The 18,208-nt window shown below is 40.6% G+C and overlaps 1 protein-coding gene across 1 annotated transcript in view; it reads left to right on the top strand.

Annotated features, from left to right (window-relative positions):
* HSD17B3 (hydroxysteroid (17-beta) dehydrogenase 3) overlaps window positions 1–7,053 on the top strand; it is a 55,730-nt gene extending 48,677 nt beyond the window's left edge. The window contains exon 11 of the mRNA XM_010836017.1: window positions 6,307–7,053. Within this exon, the coding sequence (XP_010834319.1) occupies window positions 6,307–6,417 (111 nt within the window). The 3' untranslated portion in view covers window positions 6,418–7,053. The remainder of the gene's footprint in view (window positions 1–6,306) is intronic.
* Window positions 7,054–18,208: the final 11,155 nt, after the last annotated feature.

An 18,208-nucleotide genomic window follows, 5' to 3' on the forward strand; every position in this document is an offset into this window, starting at 1 on the left:
TGAATATTTAGGTGGCTTCCATGTCTTAGTTATTATAAATAGTGATGGTATGAACATTAGGGTGCATATATTTTTTCAAATTCAAGTTTCTCCAGATGCCCATGAGTGGAATTGCTGGATCATATGGCAACTCTATTTTTAGTTTTTTAAAGACCATCCATACTGTTTTCCATAGTGGCTGCTCTAATTTACATTCCTATCAGTAGTGTAGGAGGGTTTCCTTTTCTCCAGACCATCTCCAGCATTTATTATTTGTAGACTTTCTAATGATGGCCATTCTGACTCATGTGAGGTGATAATGCATTATAGTTTTGATTTGCATTTCTGTAATAAATAAGATGTTGAGCATCTTTTCGTGTACCCATTGGCCATCTGAACCTTGAATATTCACTGGAAGAACTGATGCTGAAGCTGAAGCTCCAATACTTTGGCCACCTGATGCAAAGAGCTGACTCATTGGAAAAGACTCTGATTCTGGAAAAGATTGCAGGCAGGAGGAGAAGGGGACGACAGAGGATGAGATGGTTGGATGGCATCATCGACTCAATGGACATGAATCTGAGCAAACTTAGGAAGATAGTGAAAGACAGGGAAGCCTGGAATGCTGCAGTTCATGTGGTCACAAAGAGTCAGGCATGACTTAGTGACTGAACAGCAACAATGTCTTCTTTGGAGAAATGTCTACTTATGTCTTCTGCCCATTTTTCAGTTGGGTTGTTTGGAGTTTTCTGAGTTATAGGAGCAGTTTGTATATTTTGGAAATTAAGCCCTTATTGGTTGCATTGTCTGCAAATATTTTTTGCCAGTTCATAGGTTGTCATTTTGCTTATAGTTTCATCTGCTGTGCAAAAGCTTATAAATTTGATTAGGTTCCATTTGTTTATTTTTGCTTTTATTTTTATTGCCTTGGGAGATATTGGGAGTCTTTTTAATTACTGATTCAGCTTCATTATTGGTAATTGGTCTGTTCATATTTTCTGTTTCTTCTTGGTTTAATCTTGAAAAATTGTACATTTCTAGTGATTTGTCCAATGCTTCTTGGCTGTCCATTTTATAGGCATGTAATTGTTCATAGTAATATTTTATGATCCTTTTTATTTCTGAGATGTTGGTTGTAACTCCATTTCTGATTTTACTGATTTGGATTCTCTTTCTTCTTTTCTTGATGAGTCTGGCTAAAAGTTTATCAATTTTATCTTTTGAAAGAAGCAGATATTAGTTTCATTGATTTTTCTATTGTGTTTTAGTCTCTATTTCATTTATTTCTAATTTGATCTTTATTATTTCTTTACTTATACTAATTTTGGGTTTGGGATGTTCTCTTTTTTTAGTTCCTTTAGGTGTATGGTTAGATAGTTTATCTGAGATTCTTCATGTTTCCTGAGATAGGCTTGTATCATTATAAACTTCCCTCTTAGAACTGCTTTTGTTGTGTCCCATGGGTTTTACATCATTATTTTTGCTTTCATTTGTCTCCAGGCAGTTTTTAATTTCTTCAGTGATGCACTAGCTGTTTAGTGGCATATCGTTTATGCTGCTAAGCAATGGCCCACATGTTTGTGTTTTTTTCAGTTTTTTTTTCATTGTTGTTGTTGTTTGATTTCTAGTCTCATAGTGTTATGGTTGGAAAATATGCTTGATATGACTTCAATCTTCTTAAATTTCCTGAGACTTCTTTTGTGGCCTATCATATAATCTATTGTGAAGAATGTTCCATGTGCACTTGAAAAGAATGTGTGTTTTGCTGCTTTGGGAAGGAATGTTCTATATATATATATATATATATATTAAGTTCATCTGTCCTAACGTGTAATTTAAGGCCTGTGTTTCTTTATTGATTTTCTGTCTGGGTGGCCTGTCCGCTGATGGACAAGTGAGTCGTTTAAGTCCCCCCACTTTTACTGTGCTACTGTCAGTGTCCCCCTTTAGTATTTGCTTTATGTGTTTGTGTGCTCTTATGTAGGTTGCACATCTATTTACAATAGTTATATCCTCTTGAACTGATCCCTTAATTATTAAATAATTCCTACTTTTTCTCTTATTACAGTCTTTGTTTTAAAGTGTATTTTTCTGATATACGTACTGTAACCTGACTCTTTTTATTTCCATTTGCATGGAATACCTTTTTCCATCCCCTCATTTTCAATCTGTATGTGTCCAAATTAATTACTTAATTTGGTCACAGTGCCACAGCTTGTGGGACCTTAGTTCTCTGACCAGGGATCAAACCTGGGATCATGGCAGTAAAAGTGCTAAGTCCTCACAACTGGACCACCAGAGCATTCCCTGTGTGTGTCTTTAGATATGGAGTGAGCCTCTTGTAGGCAGCATATATACTGGTCTTGTTTTTATATCCATTCCACCACTCTGTGTCTTTTGATTGTAGCATTTAATTCATTTACATTTAAAGTAATTATTGATATGTATGTTCTGCCATTTGAATTGGGTTGTTTTTGTAGTTCCTTTCAAAGTTTTTTCCTTGCTTTCCTTTATTTATTTATTTTTTTTTTAGTTTTTTTTTTTGACGTACTTCTTTTTTTTTTTTTTTAAACTTTACATAATTGTATTAGTTCTGCCAAATATCAAAATGAATCTGCCACAGGTATACATGTGTTCCCCATCCTGAACCCTCCTCCCTCCTCCCTCCCCATACCATCCCTCTGGGTTGTCCCAGTGCACCAGCCCCAAGCATCCAGTATCATGTATCGAACCTGGACTGGCAACTCGTTTCTTACATGATATTTTACATGTGTCAATGTCATTCTCTCAAATCTTCCCACCCTCTCCCTCTCCCACAGAGTCCATAAGCTTTCCTTTAATTTGGTGACAGTTGTTAATGTTATATTTAGGTTCCTTTTTCTTTTGTGTGTGCATATATCTATTATAGGTTTTTGGTTTGTGGTTACCGTGAGGTTTATATATAGCTATCAAGGCTTGGTGTGCAGCAGTCCATCGTGTCACAAAGAGCTGGACACAACTGGGTGACTTAAAACATGATTGTTTTAAGTTAATGATTGCTCAAGTTTAAACACATTTTAACAACTCTGCATTTTTACCCCCTGCCCCTCCATATTTACTTTTTTGACATTATAATTTGTATGTTTGTTTTGTTTATACCTTGACTACTTATTGTGGATATAGATGCTTTTACTATTACTTTTTTCTTTTAACTTTCCTCCTAGCTTTATATGTGGTTAATTTACTACCTTTACTGAATCTTTGGCTATACTGATGAGATTTTTTATTTAGTACTTTTTGTATTTCTACTTGTGGTCTTTTCTTTTCTGCCTAGGGAACAAGTTCCTTTAATATTTCTTGTAAAGCTGATTTCATGGCACTGAACTCTTCAGGCTTTTGCTTGTTTGTAAAACCCTTGTTCTCACCTTCAAATCTTAATGAAAATCTTGCCAGGTAGAGCATTTTTCATTGTAGGCTTTTCACTTTCATCCTTTTCAATACACACGCCACTCTCCTCTGGCCTGCAGTTTCTGATGAAAAGCTAGCTGATAGCCATTTGGCAATTCCCCTCTATGTAACTTGTTGCTCTTCTTTTTCTGCTTTTAATATTCTCTCTTTGTCTTTAATTTTTACTGTTTTTAATACTATGTGTCTTGATGTGGTCCTCTTTGTGTTGATCATGGTTGGGATTCTTGTGCTGTCTGGACCTGGATATCTGTTTCCTTTCCCAGATTAGGGACGTTTTTAGCTGTTATATCTTCAAATATCTTCTCTTTATGTTTTCTCTTTAAAAAAATTGTTTTTTTAACTTCTCACTCTGTTCATCTTTGGCCATTCTGCTCCTGAATTCTTTGAGCATCTTTCTGATCGTTACCTTGAACTTTATCAGATAGATTGCTCAACTCCACTTTACTTAATTCTTTTTTTCTGGTGTTTTATCTGGTTCCTTCATTTGGAACATATTCCTCTGTTGCCTTATTTTGCCTAATTTACTGTTTTCATTTCTATGTATCTGGTGGGTTGGTTAAATTTCCCTATCTTGAAGAAGTGGCCTTTTGTAGGAAAGGTTCTGTATATCCTAGAAGTACGCTCTCCTCTGCTCAACAGAGCTGTATATTCTAGGAGTGCCCCCATGTGGACTGTGCGAGCTCGTCTGTTCTGGTGGGCTGATTACTGTGGGTGGTCTGATAAGCTTGGCTGGCTTCCAGTTCTGTCTTTTGCAGAGGCTGCTGGCGGGTGGGTCTGGGTTGTTAGGAGCCAGGTGGGAACTCCAGCGGGGTCCCAGGGCTAACGCTGGCTCACTGGTGTGTGCAGTCAGACTTCAGGGTGACTGGTTGCAGGGCTTGGCATCCTGGATCTAGTGTAGGTCTACTAGTGGGTGGGGCTGGTTCTTCACATGGCTGGCTGCTGAGTCTGTGGTGTTCCAAAGCTGTAAGCTGGGTCTGATTCCAGGGCAGCTATGAGTCCCAAGGTGTTTCAGGAGGCTACTGATGTTAGCCTACTGGTGGGTGGACTGGGTCTTGACATGTTAGGGTGTGGGAATGTTGCATTCTTGGAAATAGTGTCCATCTGCTGGTAGGTGAGACTGGGTTCAGGGGCTAGTGACAGCCCATTGGTGGGCAGAACCAGGTCTTGGCTTCTCTAGCTAAAGGGCCTGTTGGTCTTGGAACTGGTGTTTGCCTGCTGGTATTCAAGACTAGGACCCAGAGTGTCCTGGAGCTAGTGACAGCCCACTAGTGAGTGGAACTGAGTCCCAGGGTCTCTGGCTGCAGGCCCTGGGAGTCCTGGAGTTGGTATTGGCCTGCTAATGGGCAGGTTTGGGCCTGACAGCTGACCACGGGGCCCTGAGGGTCTTGGGGCCAGTGCCAATACACTGGAGGTTGGGGCTGGATCCTGGGGAAGCTAGGTGTTCAAGAAGGTGTCCTAAGACAGCCAGCCTACTTGTGGGTGAAACTGTGTCCCTGACTGGCTAGTTGCTTGGCCTGAGTAGTCTCAGTATTGGTGCTGAGAGGCTGGTGAGTGGGGCCACGTTCTGACACTAAAAAGCTAGTCGGAGGATTCCAAAATGGTGCTTACCAGCATCAGTGGTAGAATGAGCTCTCCAAGTGGCTGCCCAAGGGTCTATATCTCCAGAGTGATCTCTGCTTGTCTCCTGCCTTTTTGGGAGGTTCTCTAAGATCAACAAGTGGGTCTGATCCAGGCTCTTTTCAAATTACTGCTTCTGCCCTGGTTCCCAGAGTGTGTAAGATTTGGTGTGCACCCTTTAAAAGTGGGGGTTTCCTGGTGGCTCAGTCGGTAAAGAATCTGCCTGCAATGTGGGAGACCTGGGTTCAATCCCTGGATTGGGACGATCCCCTGGAAAAAAGCATGGCAACCCATTCCAGTATTCTTGCCTGGAGAATCCCCATGGATAGAGGAGCCTGGCAGGTTATAATCCGTGGGGTCACAAAGAGTCAGACATGACTGAGCGATTAAGCACACAGCACTTTAAAAGTGGAGTCTCTATTCCCTAACACCCTCTGGCTTTACTGAAAGTAAGCCTGCTGACCTTCAAAACTAAACATTCTGTGGCCTCCTCTTCCTGACAAAGGACCCTTGGGCTAGGGAGCCCAGTGTGGGGCTCAGACACCTACTCCTTAGGAAAAACCTCGGCACTTGTAATTATCTTCCTATTTGTGGGTCTCCTACCCAAGGGAAAGGGCCTCGACTATACCACATTCCACCACTTTTACTCATCTCTTTGTGGTTTCCTCTTTCTGTCTTTAGTTGTAGGAGATTTTTTCTGCTAGATTTCAGGTCTCTGTCATTAATCGTTGTTCTGTAAATAGCTGTAATTGTGGTGTGCCTGTGAGAGGAGAGGGGCTCAGCATCTTCCTACTCCACCGTCTTGGTCAATCTCCTGTTCATTAACTCTTTCATGCGTTCAGGTACACCAGTGTGCCTCAGCATTGTGTCAGGTGATGGAAAGCATTTCTGATTCTTTCCTGGAATCTCATTTTAGTAGAACCTTGGTAGAATAAATATAAAGATACTGGGAGATCAAGGGCCAAGAGAAAGGTGCTCACCAAGAGAAGGAAGATAGGGAGGGTGTTACTATGGACAGAGTTCTCTTAATTTAGAAATATATCACAACTGATCTGACAAGTGACCACTTTGGTTCCTGAGAAACTTTCCTGCCAAGAAAGTGTTACAAGACATTGAAACTTTAATGACTACTTATAAGGTTTGGTACTTAACCTCGTTCATCAGATATGTATTTTTAAAGATGATGAATATAAACTGAGATGTTATATTGCATCCTCCTTGCTCCTCTTCTCTCCCAGACACTTATGTTTTTGTCTATTTAAGGCTATCATTCTGAGCCTGATCCCATCGTGGGCCTTCTACAGCAGTGTGTTTCAGAAGATGCTCCTGACTCGTTACGTGGACTACCTCAAGAAGAATGCCAACATCAGATAGTGCTGGTGAACTCGTGTGCCATCCAGCATTGCTTTCTTCACCAGATTCTGCATTGGCCACAGAGGACTCAGAAACAGACCACTACCTTTAACCTCCCTGAAACTGGAGGGCCCATGTCACAGATACAGCACATAAAACTCAACTTTTTTTTTGCAATTTTACTCAAGTCTGGAGATCTTTGGGAGAGCTGTGATGTAAAAACATGTGTTGTGCAATAGGGTTTTAATAGAGAAGGTAAGAGTGTCTGTATGTCATACTGGAAAATTTCTATATGGGATTATATAATGTGAGAAGAAAGCGTCTGATTCTTTGAATATTAAAAACAATTATACCTAGTAATCTACTTTTATAGCTATATGATAGACTGTCTGAATTCCCTAAACATTATCAAGATTGTAGTAGTTCTTGAGTAGTCACTGGTTCTCAAGCTGGCTTCCTTCGAGACCCAGGAAACTGTCTAGGAGAATAGGTGGGGCAATGGCTACTTCAGGACAGTTGCTGGGAACCCCTTGTTTCAACTAATGCTGCCCCAGATTTATCTATTTCAATTTTATTTGGAGTTCCATGTAAGACTGTGTTTATAAAAATAAAAACAAAAAATGATACATTGCTAAATAAAAGTAGTTTAAAAAACCATTGTTCTAGTGCAGGAGTTGATATCTACAGAAATGAGGTTTTTACAGGTCTCCAGTTCTTGGTGCTGGACTGAGGGTTTCAACTGTCAACATATATAGGGTGGCATGTTGGGGAATTACTCATTCAAGTCTTGAGGGAGTTGAGGGAGGAGCATGCCAGCTGGTGTTGTCTGGCGTTAATGAAGGGTGCTCCCCTTAGACATCATCATGCTCCAAGTACTGGCAGTGCTTGGCAGCATCTATCTCTTCTGAGACTGTCATTTGCATTTGTGGTGTGAACAAAGATTATGTGCTGGAGTGGGTAGCTGTTCCCTTCTCCAAGGGATCTTCCCAACCCAGGGATCAAACCCACGTCTCCCACATTGCAGGCGGATTCTTTACCAGCTAAGCCAAGAGGGAAGCTCAAGAATACTAGAGTGGGTAACCTAACCCTTCTCCAGCAGATCTTCCTGACCCAGGAATCGAACTGGGGTCTCCTGCATTACAGGTGGATTCTTTACCAACTGAGCTATCAGGGAAGCCTGTGACTGGACCTGAGCTAATTTGTCACATTGATTATCTTGCTCTATCTATGAGGCAGGCTGGTTGTGTGAAATCTCTTTTTTATGATGAAGAATAAAATCTCCTTATCAGCCAGTATCCCAAGAGGAAACAGAAGGCATGATTGAGAAATGTGAGGAATTAATTGCAAATGTGTGGGGAGAGTGTTAGGTAAGTCACCCGAGCTAGTGATTGAGGGGTGCTTTTACTACCCCAAGGTCTGAAAGGGCTAGGAAAAGAGGAAATATTAGGAAGATTGGGAAGGAGGGAGGCAGAGAGAGAGGGGCATTGTATAAGAAGCACTGCCTCAGAGGAGCTGTGACCTTCGACTGAAAGATGTTACTAGGCTGTGACCACACCATAGACAGGGAGAGGCGAATTGCAACATTGTGATTTGCAGTAAGAAACATATATTTCATTTTCATTACCATTCTTTGGAATTTACTAAATGTTAAGATCTATAAATATGTCAACTGTTATTCATAGTTAGCCCCTTTCATCTGCACTTGAGTTTAAGTTAATGAGGTTGCTTTTAGAAAGCCCCTAAAAATGACAGGTGGTTGCCAAGGGACCAACCATGTGACTAGAGTTGGAACTTTTAGCCCCACTCCTCAAATTTTGGGGAGAGATGAGATTGAGTTCAATCACCAATGACCAAAGATTTAATCAATCGACTATGTAATGAAGCCTCCACAAAATATGAAGTATAATTATGGGGTTTTGAGAACTTCCAGGTTGGTGAACATGTGCAGGTGCTGGGAGGGTATCGTGCCCACAGTGGGCATGGAAGCTCCACATGCCTTCCCACATACTTTGACTTATGCATCTCTTTCATCTGGCTGATCCTGAGTTGTGTTCCTTTGTATATAAACTGGTAATTTAGTAAGTAATCTATTTTCCTTAGAACTGTGACCTATTCTAGCAAATGATCACACCTGAGGAGGGGGTTGTAGGAACTCCTGATTTATAACCAGTTGGTCAGAAGCCCAGGTAACAGCCTGAAGTTCAATTCCCATATGAAGTGGGAGCAGCCTTGAGGGACTGAGCCCTGAACCTGTGAGATCTAATGCTATCTTCAGGCAGATAGCATCAGAACTGAGTTGAATTGTAGGACATCCAGCAGGTGTCCAAGAATTGCCTGGTGTGGGCAAATCTCCCCACACAGCTGATGATCAAAATTACTTGAGAGTAGTGAGAAGGATGAATGGAAAAACAGGGATGTTTTTCCTTTACTGGAATGATATCCAAACATTATTCTCTTCTGAATCTCCAGCTGGTGCCTCCCACTGGACATACCCAACTGGAAACTCATTGATGTATTTCATAAGATCAATCTCCTTAGATACCAAGTTGTGGGTGGGGAGGGGGAAGGGTAGAGACTGGATCTGGAGGAAAGGGTTGCAATATATGTCCCACATATTAAGAGATTTCCCAAAGTCGTACCATTAATAGTTCCTAGCACCTAGATTGGGGCATTAAACTTCTTTTCTTACTTTACTTCACTCTGTGTTTCAAAGGGGGTAAAACTTTAAGCCAAAAGACTATGTATCTCATTGTGAAATTTATGATATCAACAAAGTGGGAGGTATTTTATAGACATTAAATGCTCATCTACTTAAATGTGAGACAGTCTCTCTTGCTAGCTGTACTAGTTATTACTGCTATGTAATAACTGACTTCCCAACTTAGTGGCATAAACTGACAACCGTCTTCTTGTGCTTATGGATTTTAGGGGTCAGAACAGGCACAATGAGAGGGTTCATTTTGCTCCATGATGTCTGGGAGCTCAGCTGGAAAGACTCAATGACTGGAAATGATTCAGTTTCTGGAGATGGCATCATTGGAAGGGTTGCTTGGTTACATGTCTGACAATTGATGGAAGTTGTTACCTGGGACCCCGGATGGGGCTGTGGGATGGAAATGCCTACATGGCTTCTCTAAATGCTACTTGGTCTTCCTCACAGCATGGTGGCTGGGTCCTATGAATGCGCATCCCAAAGAAAACTAGGAGGGAGCCACAGTGTCTTATAGGACTTAACCTTGGAAGTCACATGGCATTATTTGAAAGCCATCTCAGATTCAATGGGAGGAAACACAAACTCCACCTCTTGATCAGAGAAGTATCACATGTAATAGGAAATATTGTTGTGAACATCTTTGGAAAATGAGCCACACTAATTAATCTTACCATAAGTTTGTCCTGGCCTGTATCAATTATGGAAAACACCTGCATTTCAACTATCAATGGAACAACTTTTAAAAGTGTAGACGTTGTGTTTCTAAACCTTTATTTCAATCCCTGGTAAATTTGCCTTTGGAGAAGAACTTATACAACCAGTATCTTAGGTGATAAAAGGAATGCAGCTCAGCTAATAAAACCAGAGCCAGATTTTAGATGTAATTTTTACCTGTGTGAAATAGGGGTTTTTCTGGTGTGTTAATCCTGGGTTGATTTGAAGGATTGATTATCTAATGAGATTTTTGAGGGTTTTTAAGAGAGAATTTTCCTCATAGGAAAGTCTTAAGATGTTGGACTGGATGAAATGAGGGTAGAAAAATTCTGTATTTTAAGATCTTTATTCCCATCACCACTAGCACTAGATAATAACTTGTTGAGTACTAATCATGTGTCAGTTCAGTTCAGTTGCTCAGTCGTGTCTGACTCTTTGTGACCCATGGACTGCAGCATGCCAGGCCTCCCTGTCATCACTAACTCCCAGAGTTTACTCAAACTCATGTCCAATGAGTCGATGATGCCATCCAACCATCTCATCCTCTGTTGTCCCCTTTTTCTCCAGCCTTCAATCTTTCCCAGCATCAGAGTTTTTTCAGATGAGTCAGTTCTTTGCATCAGGTGGCCAAAGTATTGGAGTTTCAGCTTCCGCATCAGTCCTTCCAATGAACATTTAGGACTGATCTCCTTTAGGATGGACTGGTTAGATCTCCTTGCAGTCCAAGGGACTCTGAAGAGTCTTCTCCAACACCACAGTTCAAAAGCATCAATTTCGGCACTCAGCTTTCTTTATGGTCCAACTCTCACATCCATACATGACCACTGGAAAAATGATAGCCTTGACTAGATGGACCTTTGTTGGCAAAGTAATGTCTCTGCTTTTTAATATGCTGCCTAGGTTGGTCATAACTTTTCTTCCAATGAGCAAGCATGTTTTAATTTCATGGCTGCAGTCACCATCTGCAGTGATTTTGGGGCCCAAAAAGATATAGTCTGTCACTGTTTCCATTGTTTCCCCATCTATTTGCCATGAAGTGATGGGACCAGATGCCATAATGTGTCAGGACTATGTAAATTCTTCTTCTGTAATAACTTAGGAAATAGGTAAGAAATCACATTATCATTACCTTCATTGTACAGATGAGGAAAGTTAATTGTGAGCCACAGTGAAGTGAGTAAGCTGTATAGGTTCCCCTGACAAGTGAGTAACAGAGCTGGGATTTGAAATGGGTCCTCTTCCAGTGTCTGTAGGCTGAAGCACTACAGTATAGCCCTACCTGCCTGGATAAGATTCTTTAACTGGAATTAATAGCAAGGAGTGAACACTATTGCCCCCAACTCTGTATTTTTCACTTTCACATGTCGTGGAGAGAGAGGTGGAATCAGGCTTTGCAACCAGGCCCACGTGTCTTGATTTCAACACTGACCATTTTCCAAATTTACCATCATCTGGGAATCATTTGGGAACAGGGAAGCTTGCCAAATTTCATGGAACTTTTGTTTCCGCTGAGTAAGACTGGACTCTTGTTTCTTTTTGTTTGGAGGGCTTAGGACCCCAAGGAACAGCATTAGCAGCTGGTCGTCCTTCCAGCCTTCCATCTGTATTACCTCCCTAGATGCCAAAGGCGGAAGAATCTCCCTGACAACACTTGGAGCAGGAAAATGAGGTGATTATGGGCTGCTGCTCTGAAAAAGTTGGGAGCTGTCGCTGGGGCAGTTCCCTCAGGCATCGTCCATTTCTTGTTCTTGTGGGATGGGAACCAGAATGCCCTACTTCAAAAAGATTTTTTAGCCAGTGCTTGCCAAAGAAAGCTGAAGACGGTCATCCCAAGGTCAGCATGATTTTAATCATGTTTGTCTGCTTCCGATGCCAAAAAAATGATGATTTTTTTCATTGTAGCTTATCCACTGCACTTAGGACTCAGTCTGTTTTAACTTGTGACTGCCCTCTAATGGTCTAGGACAGGCACTGTTGGGTTTTTCTCCATAATCCTGTAGGAGTTTTAGAACAGAATCCAATTTGGGGAAAGGAATCTCTCAGATTATTTTTAGTTCTTTTTTTTTTTTTTTAAATTGAGGTATAATTGACCTATGGGGCTTCCAAGGTGGCCAGTGTAGGAGACATAAGAGATGGGAGTGGGGAAGATCCCCTGGAGGAGGGCATGGCAACACACTTCAGTATTCTTGCCTGAAGAATCCCCATGGACAGAGCCTGGCAGGCTACAGTCCACAGGGTCACGAAGAGTCAGACACGGCTTAGCATGCACACACATAACTGACATATAACATTATATTATGAAAAAATATTTGAAATAACATATTTCAAGTGTACAACATAAATCAATACACGTATATATTGCAAAATCCTCACCACAATAAGTTTCATTAACATTCATCATCACACATGGTCACAAACATTTTTTTTCTAGTGGTGGGAACTTTTTAGATCTGGTCTCTTAGCCCCTTTCAAATATACAACATAGTATTGTCACCTTTGGGCTCCTCAGGTGGTGCTAGTGGTAAAGAACCTGCCTGCCATGAGATGTAAGGGTGGCAGGTTCGATCCTTCAATCCTGTAAGGGCATGGCAACCCACTCCAGCATTCTTGCCTGGAGCATCCCGTGGACAGAGGAGCCTGGGGGGCTGCAGTCCATACGGTCGCATAGAGTTGGACACGACTGAAGCCTGCGTGCACACTGGTACCTTCAGTTGCCATGCTTCACATTACATCCCCAGGACTTGCTTATCTGGGAATATGATAACGTCATAACTGGATGTTTTTACCTTTCGACCACCCTCCCCCACCCATTCCCCCACTGCACCCTGCCTCTGCTAACCATCAATCTGCTCTCTGTATCTATGAAAGTGGGTTTTCGAAAAAAGATTCCACATACAGATGAGATCATATTGTATTTGTCTTTTCTGTCTGACGTTTGTCTTAGCATAATGCCCTCAAGGTCTAGCCCTCAATTCATTTTTTGAGCTGCTTTTGTGAGTGAGTGTGCTTGTGTATCTTTGTAGGGTGTCATCAAGAGAGAAAGAGCGGGCAGAGGGGAGAGAAGGAGGGTGAAGGGGGTGGTTCAGGCTGTAATGCGAGCGATGCATTGCGAGTGGTAATGTGAGTGGTAGATGAAGCTTCACTCGCTTGCCCACTGCTCATCTCCTGCCGTGGGCCCAGGTTCCTAAGAGGCCTAGGACTGGTAGCAGTCCACCCGCCCAGGGACTGGAGACCGCTGGGCTAAGGCACTTAGCCTTTTCAGTAAAATTACTTCAATAGTAAAATTAGAAAGATCTTATTATATGATCACGGAGAAGGCAATGGCACCCCACTCCAGTACTCTTGCCTGGAAAATCCCATGGATGGAGGAGCCTAGAAGGCTGCAGTCCATGGGGTTGCTAAGGGTCGGACACGACTGAGCGACTTTACTTTCACTTTTCACGTTCATGCATTGGAGAAGGAAATGGCAACCCACTCCAGTGTTCTTGCCTGGAGAATCCCAGGGTTGGGGGAGCCTGGTGGGCTGCCATCTATGGGGTCACACAGAGTCGGACACGACTGAAGTGACTTAGTATAGTATATATAGTATTATATGATCAATAATTTGCTATTCAGCTCTTATAGTCTATACATCTCAAGTAAGTTTTGAAAATAAGCTTTTTTTCTCAATCTTTAAAAGATAATTTTCCTTACTGTAAAATACACACAGTGTAGGAAATACAGAAACTATAGAAGAAAGAGAAGAAAATAAAGACCACCATTTATCCCATCACCCAGTATTAACCGTTATTTACTGGTTAAGGATTTTCTTTTCTACATTTTCTCTCTGTGTGTGTTTGAGACACAGACTTTACATTCTGCATTTCCCTTTAAGATTATAGTATGGAATTTCCTTGTGTTAATCAGTATTCAAAAGATGATTTACAATGGTTACTTAACATGACTAAACATATTTATTGTATAATTTTTTTTGGTTTGCATTTAGATATTTTCTGATTTTTAAAATTTTACAAATAACTTATAACAATATATTAGATTGGCCAAAAGTTTCATCTGGGATTTTCCATAAGATGGTATTTATTAGACTGTAAATTGTTCACAAAGCTGAGCAGCAACTGACAATTAATTTTAGAATAATTTTAGAACATTTCATCACCCCACATAGGAAGCCCATACCCATAAGTCACTCTCTAATCCACATGCCCCATCCGCAGCCCTAGGCAACCACTAATCTACTTTTTGTCTCTATGGATTTACCTACTTTAGACTTTTTGTGTAACTGGAGTCATATAAAACGTAGGTTTTTCATTGGCTTCTTTCACTTAGCATAATGTTTTCAAAGTTTATCCATCTTGTGGCAGATATCAGTATCTCCTTTTTATTGCTGAATAATATTCTATTTTATGAAGAATATCACCTTTTATTTGTCAGCTCATTTGATGGACATTTAGGTTATTCTTATTTTTTAGCTGTTATAAATAATGGTAGTATGATCATTTTGTACAAATTTCTGTGTTTTCATTTCTCTTCGGTATATACCTGGGAGTGGAATTGCTGGGTGATACGTTAACTCTACGTTTGGACCTTTTGAAGAACTGCAAGACTGTTTTCCAAACTGAGGATACCATTTTTACATTACCACCAGCAGTGTTTAAGGGTTTAAGCATTAAGGGCCCTCCACATCCTCACCAGTGCTTGTTATTATCTATCTTTTTAACCATAACCATCTAGTGGATTTAAAATGATATCTCACTGTGGTTTTGATTTTCATTTCCTTGGCGGCTAATGATGTCAAGCCGTTTTTAAGTGTTTATTGGCCATTTCTTTATTTTCTTTGGAGAAATGTTTACTCAGATTGTTTGCTCATTTTTAAATGTTGTTGTTATTCAGTCGCTCAGTCATGTCCGACTCTTTGCGACCTCATGGACTGTAGCACGCCAAGCTTCCCTGTCCTTCACTATCTCTCAGAGCTTGCTCAAACTCATGTCCATTGAGTCAGTGATGCCATCCAAGCATCTCGTCCTCTGTCATCCCCTTCTCCTTCTGCCTTCTATCTTTCCTAGCATCAGAGTCTTTTCCAGTGAGTCAGCTCTTTGCATCTCATGTGTGTATGAATTTACATTACTGGTTATTTTTTTTGAAGTAGGATTTCTGGAGGGAAAGATCTAAACATTAAAACAACAACAACAACAACAAACAAACTCCTAATGCTTATTACCAATTGTTTCCAGAAAAGTTGCATAAATTTATACCTCCATCTTTAGCAGTGGTCCTCAATCGTGGTTGTGATTTTCTCTCCCGGGGGACATTTTTCAATGTTTGGAGATATTTTTGGTTATCTGAACTCAGGGAAGGAGGATACCACTGGCATTTCTTATGAATAGAAGCCAAGCATGCTTCTAAGCATCCTACAGTGCACAGTTATAGCCAACTGTCTCGCTGTTCATACTGTCTGCACTGTTCACTGAATCCAGGTTAGGCAAGACTCGAGCTAAGAGGCCGGAAGAAGACGCGAGGAGCCATAGGAACTGCAGATATGTTTATTCTTTCCTGGCTGGCATGTCAGCTGTAGTAGCCGCCACAACATAACCTCACACAGCATAACCATGGTGTCGCTCCAGTGTAGCTCCAATGCAGCAGCAGCCAGGGCTTTCATGGAACTCATACAGGCGTAATGCATAGGGTAGCTCGTGACCAAGCGAGTACCTCACGATGTGCATGCGCAATGCTGTAAGTGAGCTCAGCTGTTACATAGCCACGCAAAGTCATTGTTTACAGAACATGGGGCAAGAGGGCATGAGAGTGTAGGGCAAGAGAGCCTAACTGGCTCCATCTTGTTAATTTCCCCACAGTGTCTATCTCAATACCCAGGTTCCTGCCAGCTTATTACTACTCTATTCCTAAGGTGTCAAGTTGGTGGCTGAATCTCACACATTTAAATGCCATCTGCATTTTGGTAGCAAAATGGAAGAAAGGGATGACAAAAATGGAACAAAGAGTGTATGCCAGTTTTATTTGAAGAAACATTCCTTTTATATAATAGAACTTGTATTCCTATTACATAGTAAAAGCTATATTCTTTGATTTCCCATGGGTAGAAACTAGCTGCAAGAGAATGACATTCTGTGACAACACATGCAAATCTCAAGACTTCTATTATGTGAAAAAAAGGATAACAGAAATGGGGAGAGAAGAGCAGTCTGTGCATAGTTTTTGCTCTCCTTTTAGAGATAAGGACATGGAACCTCAGGGACACATATAAATGCCAGACCTGAGATTTGACCCTAGCTCTCTCTGAGAATAAAATTCATGTTATTTCTATTATATCACATCACATTTCATTTAAAGTTTTAATGAGATACCAAGACACGAATCAATTATAAAACAAGGCAGATATTTTTAAGGTGTTAGAATATGTGTCAGGGAGCAGTGGGCCCCCCGTTCTAGCTGTGGTCTTATAAGCTCCCACGTGCCAACTTCATGCCAGAGCTGTGACTCACCCTTTGAAGAGAGCTCACAGGAATCTGTGACAAAGACTGCCAAGTGGGACAGTGAGTTGGGAAGCTCATCAGAAACATTGGTTAAACCTGGGAATCAAGAAGGATAACACATACGTTAAACATTTTAACTTAAAAAATTATTATGGAAAATTCTAAACACAAACAAAGCAATCACAGTAGTTTAAGCCACCCTCATTATACTTTTCAACAATGATCAACATTTTGCTCTTCTTGCTTCATCTATAACTTCATCTTCTTCCAAGCCTCCACTTGAATTTTTAAATTCCATTTTCTTTAGGTTAAATTTACATACATTAAAATATACAAATCTTAACTATACAATTTTGAAAATGACAGGTGTGATCCATGATCTTATCAAGTTATCAAACATTTTCATTACCCCAGAAAATTTTCTGAATTCCATCAGTATAGATTAGTTTTGCCTGTGCTAGAATTTTATGTAAATGAATCATATAGTCTTGGTTCTTCTGCGGCTGACTACTCAGTATCATGTCTGTGAGTTTCATCTATGTGTTTTCAATCATTCCTTTCCAATTTGGATATTATTTCATGTAGGAACATATCACATTTTGTTTATCCATTCTTCTCCTGATGGACATTTGGTTTTCCAATACACTTGTAAAAGTGTATTTCTTTGGCAATCTTTTGACATAGGGCCAAGTCCTTTCTTTTAAATATGGTCCCACTGATTGGAATTGCAACTTGTCTTTCTTACATAAATCATACTCATATAATGCATCAGTTACAGCATATAGATTTTATTTCTTTAAAGGGGGATGAGAACTTCACATTTAGAAGCAATCTGAATGCAGAATCATTTTGAAGTTTCAAAATCCCCCCAACAATATTTCACAGTTGTTTTGTCCATGTCTAATTCTACTGTGATAATTTTTTATTGATTTCCCATTATTGAGTCCTGCCAAAGCACTAACTTTAGTTTTCCTAATATTAATAATAATAATCATCTTGACGAACTCCTTTTCCTATTTGGAACCAGTCTGTTGTTCCTGGTCCAGTTCTAACTGTTGCTTCCTGACCTGCATACAGGTTTCTCAAGAGGCAGGTCAGGTGGTCTGGTATTCCCATCTCTTTCAGAATTTTCCCTAGTTTATTGTGATCCACACAGTCAAAGGCTTTGGCATAGTCAATAAAGCACAAATAGATGTTTTTCTGGAACTCTCTTGCTTTTTCGATGATCCAGCAGATGTTGGCAATTTGATCTCTGGTTCCTCTGCCTTTTCTAAAACCAGCTTGAACATCTGGAAGTTCATGGTTCATGTATTGCTGAAGCCTGGCTTGGAGAATTTTGAGCATTACTTTACTAGCATGTGAGATGAGTGCAACTGTGTGGTAGTTTGAGCATTCTTTGGCATTGACTTTCTTTGGGATTGGGATGAAAATTGACCTTTTGCAGTCCTGTGGCCACTGCTGAGTTTTCCAAATTTTCTGGCATATTGAGTGCAGCATTTTCACAGCATTATCTTTCAGGATTTGAAATAGCTCCACTGGAATTTCATAACCTCCACTAGCCTTGTTTGTAGTGATGCTTTCTAAGGCCCACTTGACTTCACATTCCAGGATGTCTGGCTCTAGGTGAGTGATCATACCATCGTGATTATCTTGGTAGTGAAGATCTTTTTTGTACAGTTCTTCTGTGTATTCTTGCCACTTCTTCTTAATATCTTCTGCTTCTGTTAGGTCTTAAACTGGACATGGAACAACAGACTGGTTCCAAATAGGAAAAGGAGTATGTCAAGGCTGTATATTGTCACCCTGCTTATTTAACTTATATGCAGAGTACATCATGAGAAACACTGGGCTGGAAGAAGCACAAGCTGGAGTCAAGATTGCCAGGAGAAATATC

This window comes from Bison bison, unplaced genomic scaffold, assembly GCF_000754665.1.
Source record: "Bison bison bison isolate TAMUID 2011002044 unplaced genomic scaffold, Bison_UMD1.0 scf7180017864057, whole genome shotgun sequence".
NCBI lineage: Eukaryota > Metazoa > Chordata > Mammalia > Artiodactyla > Bovidae > Bison > Bison bison.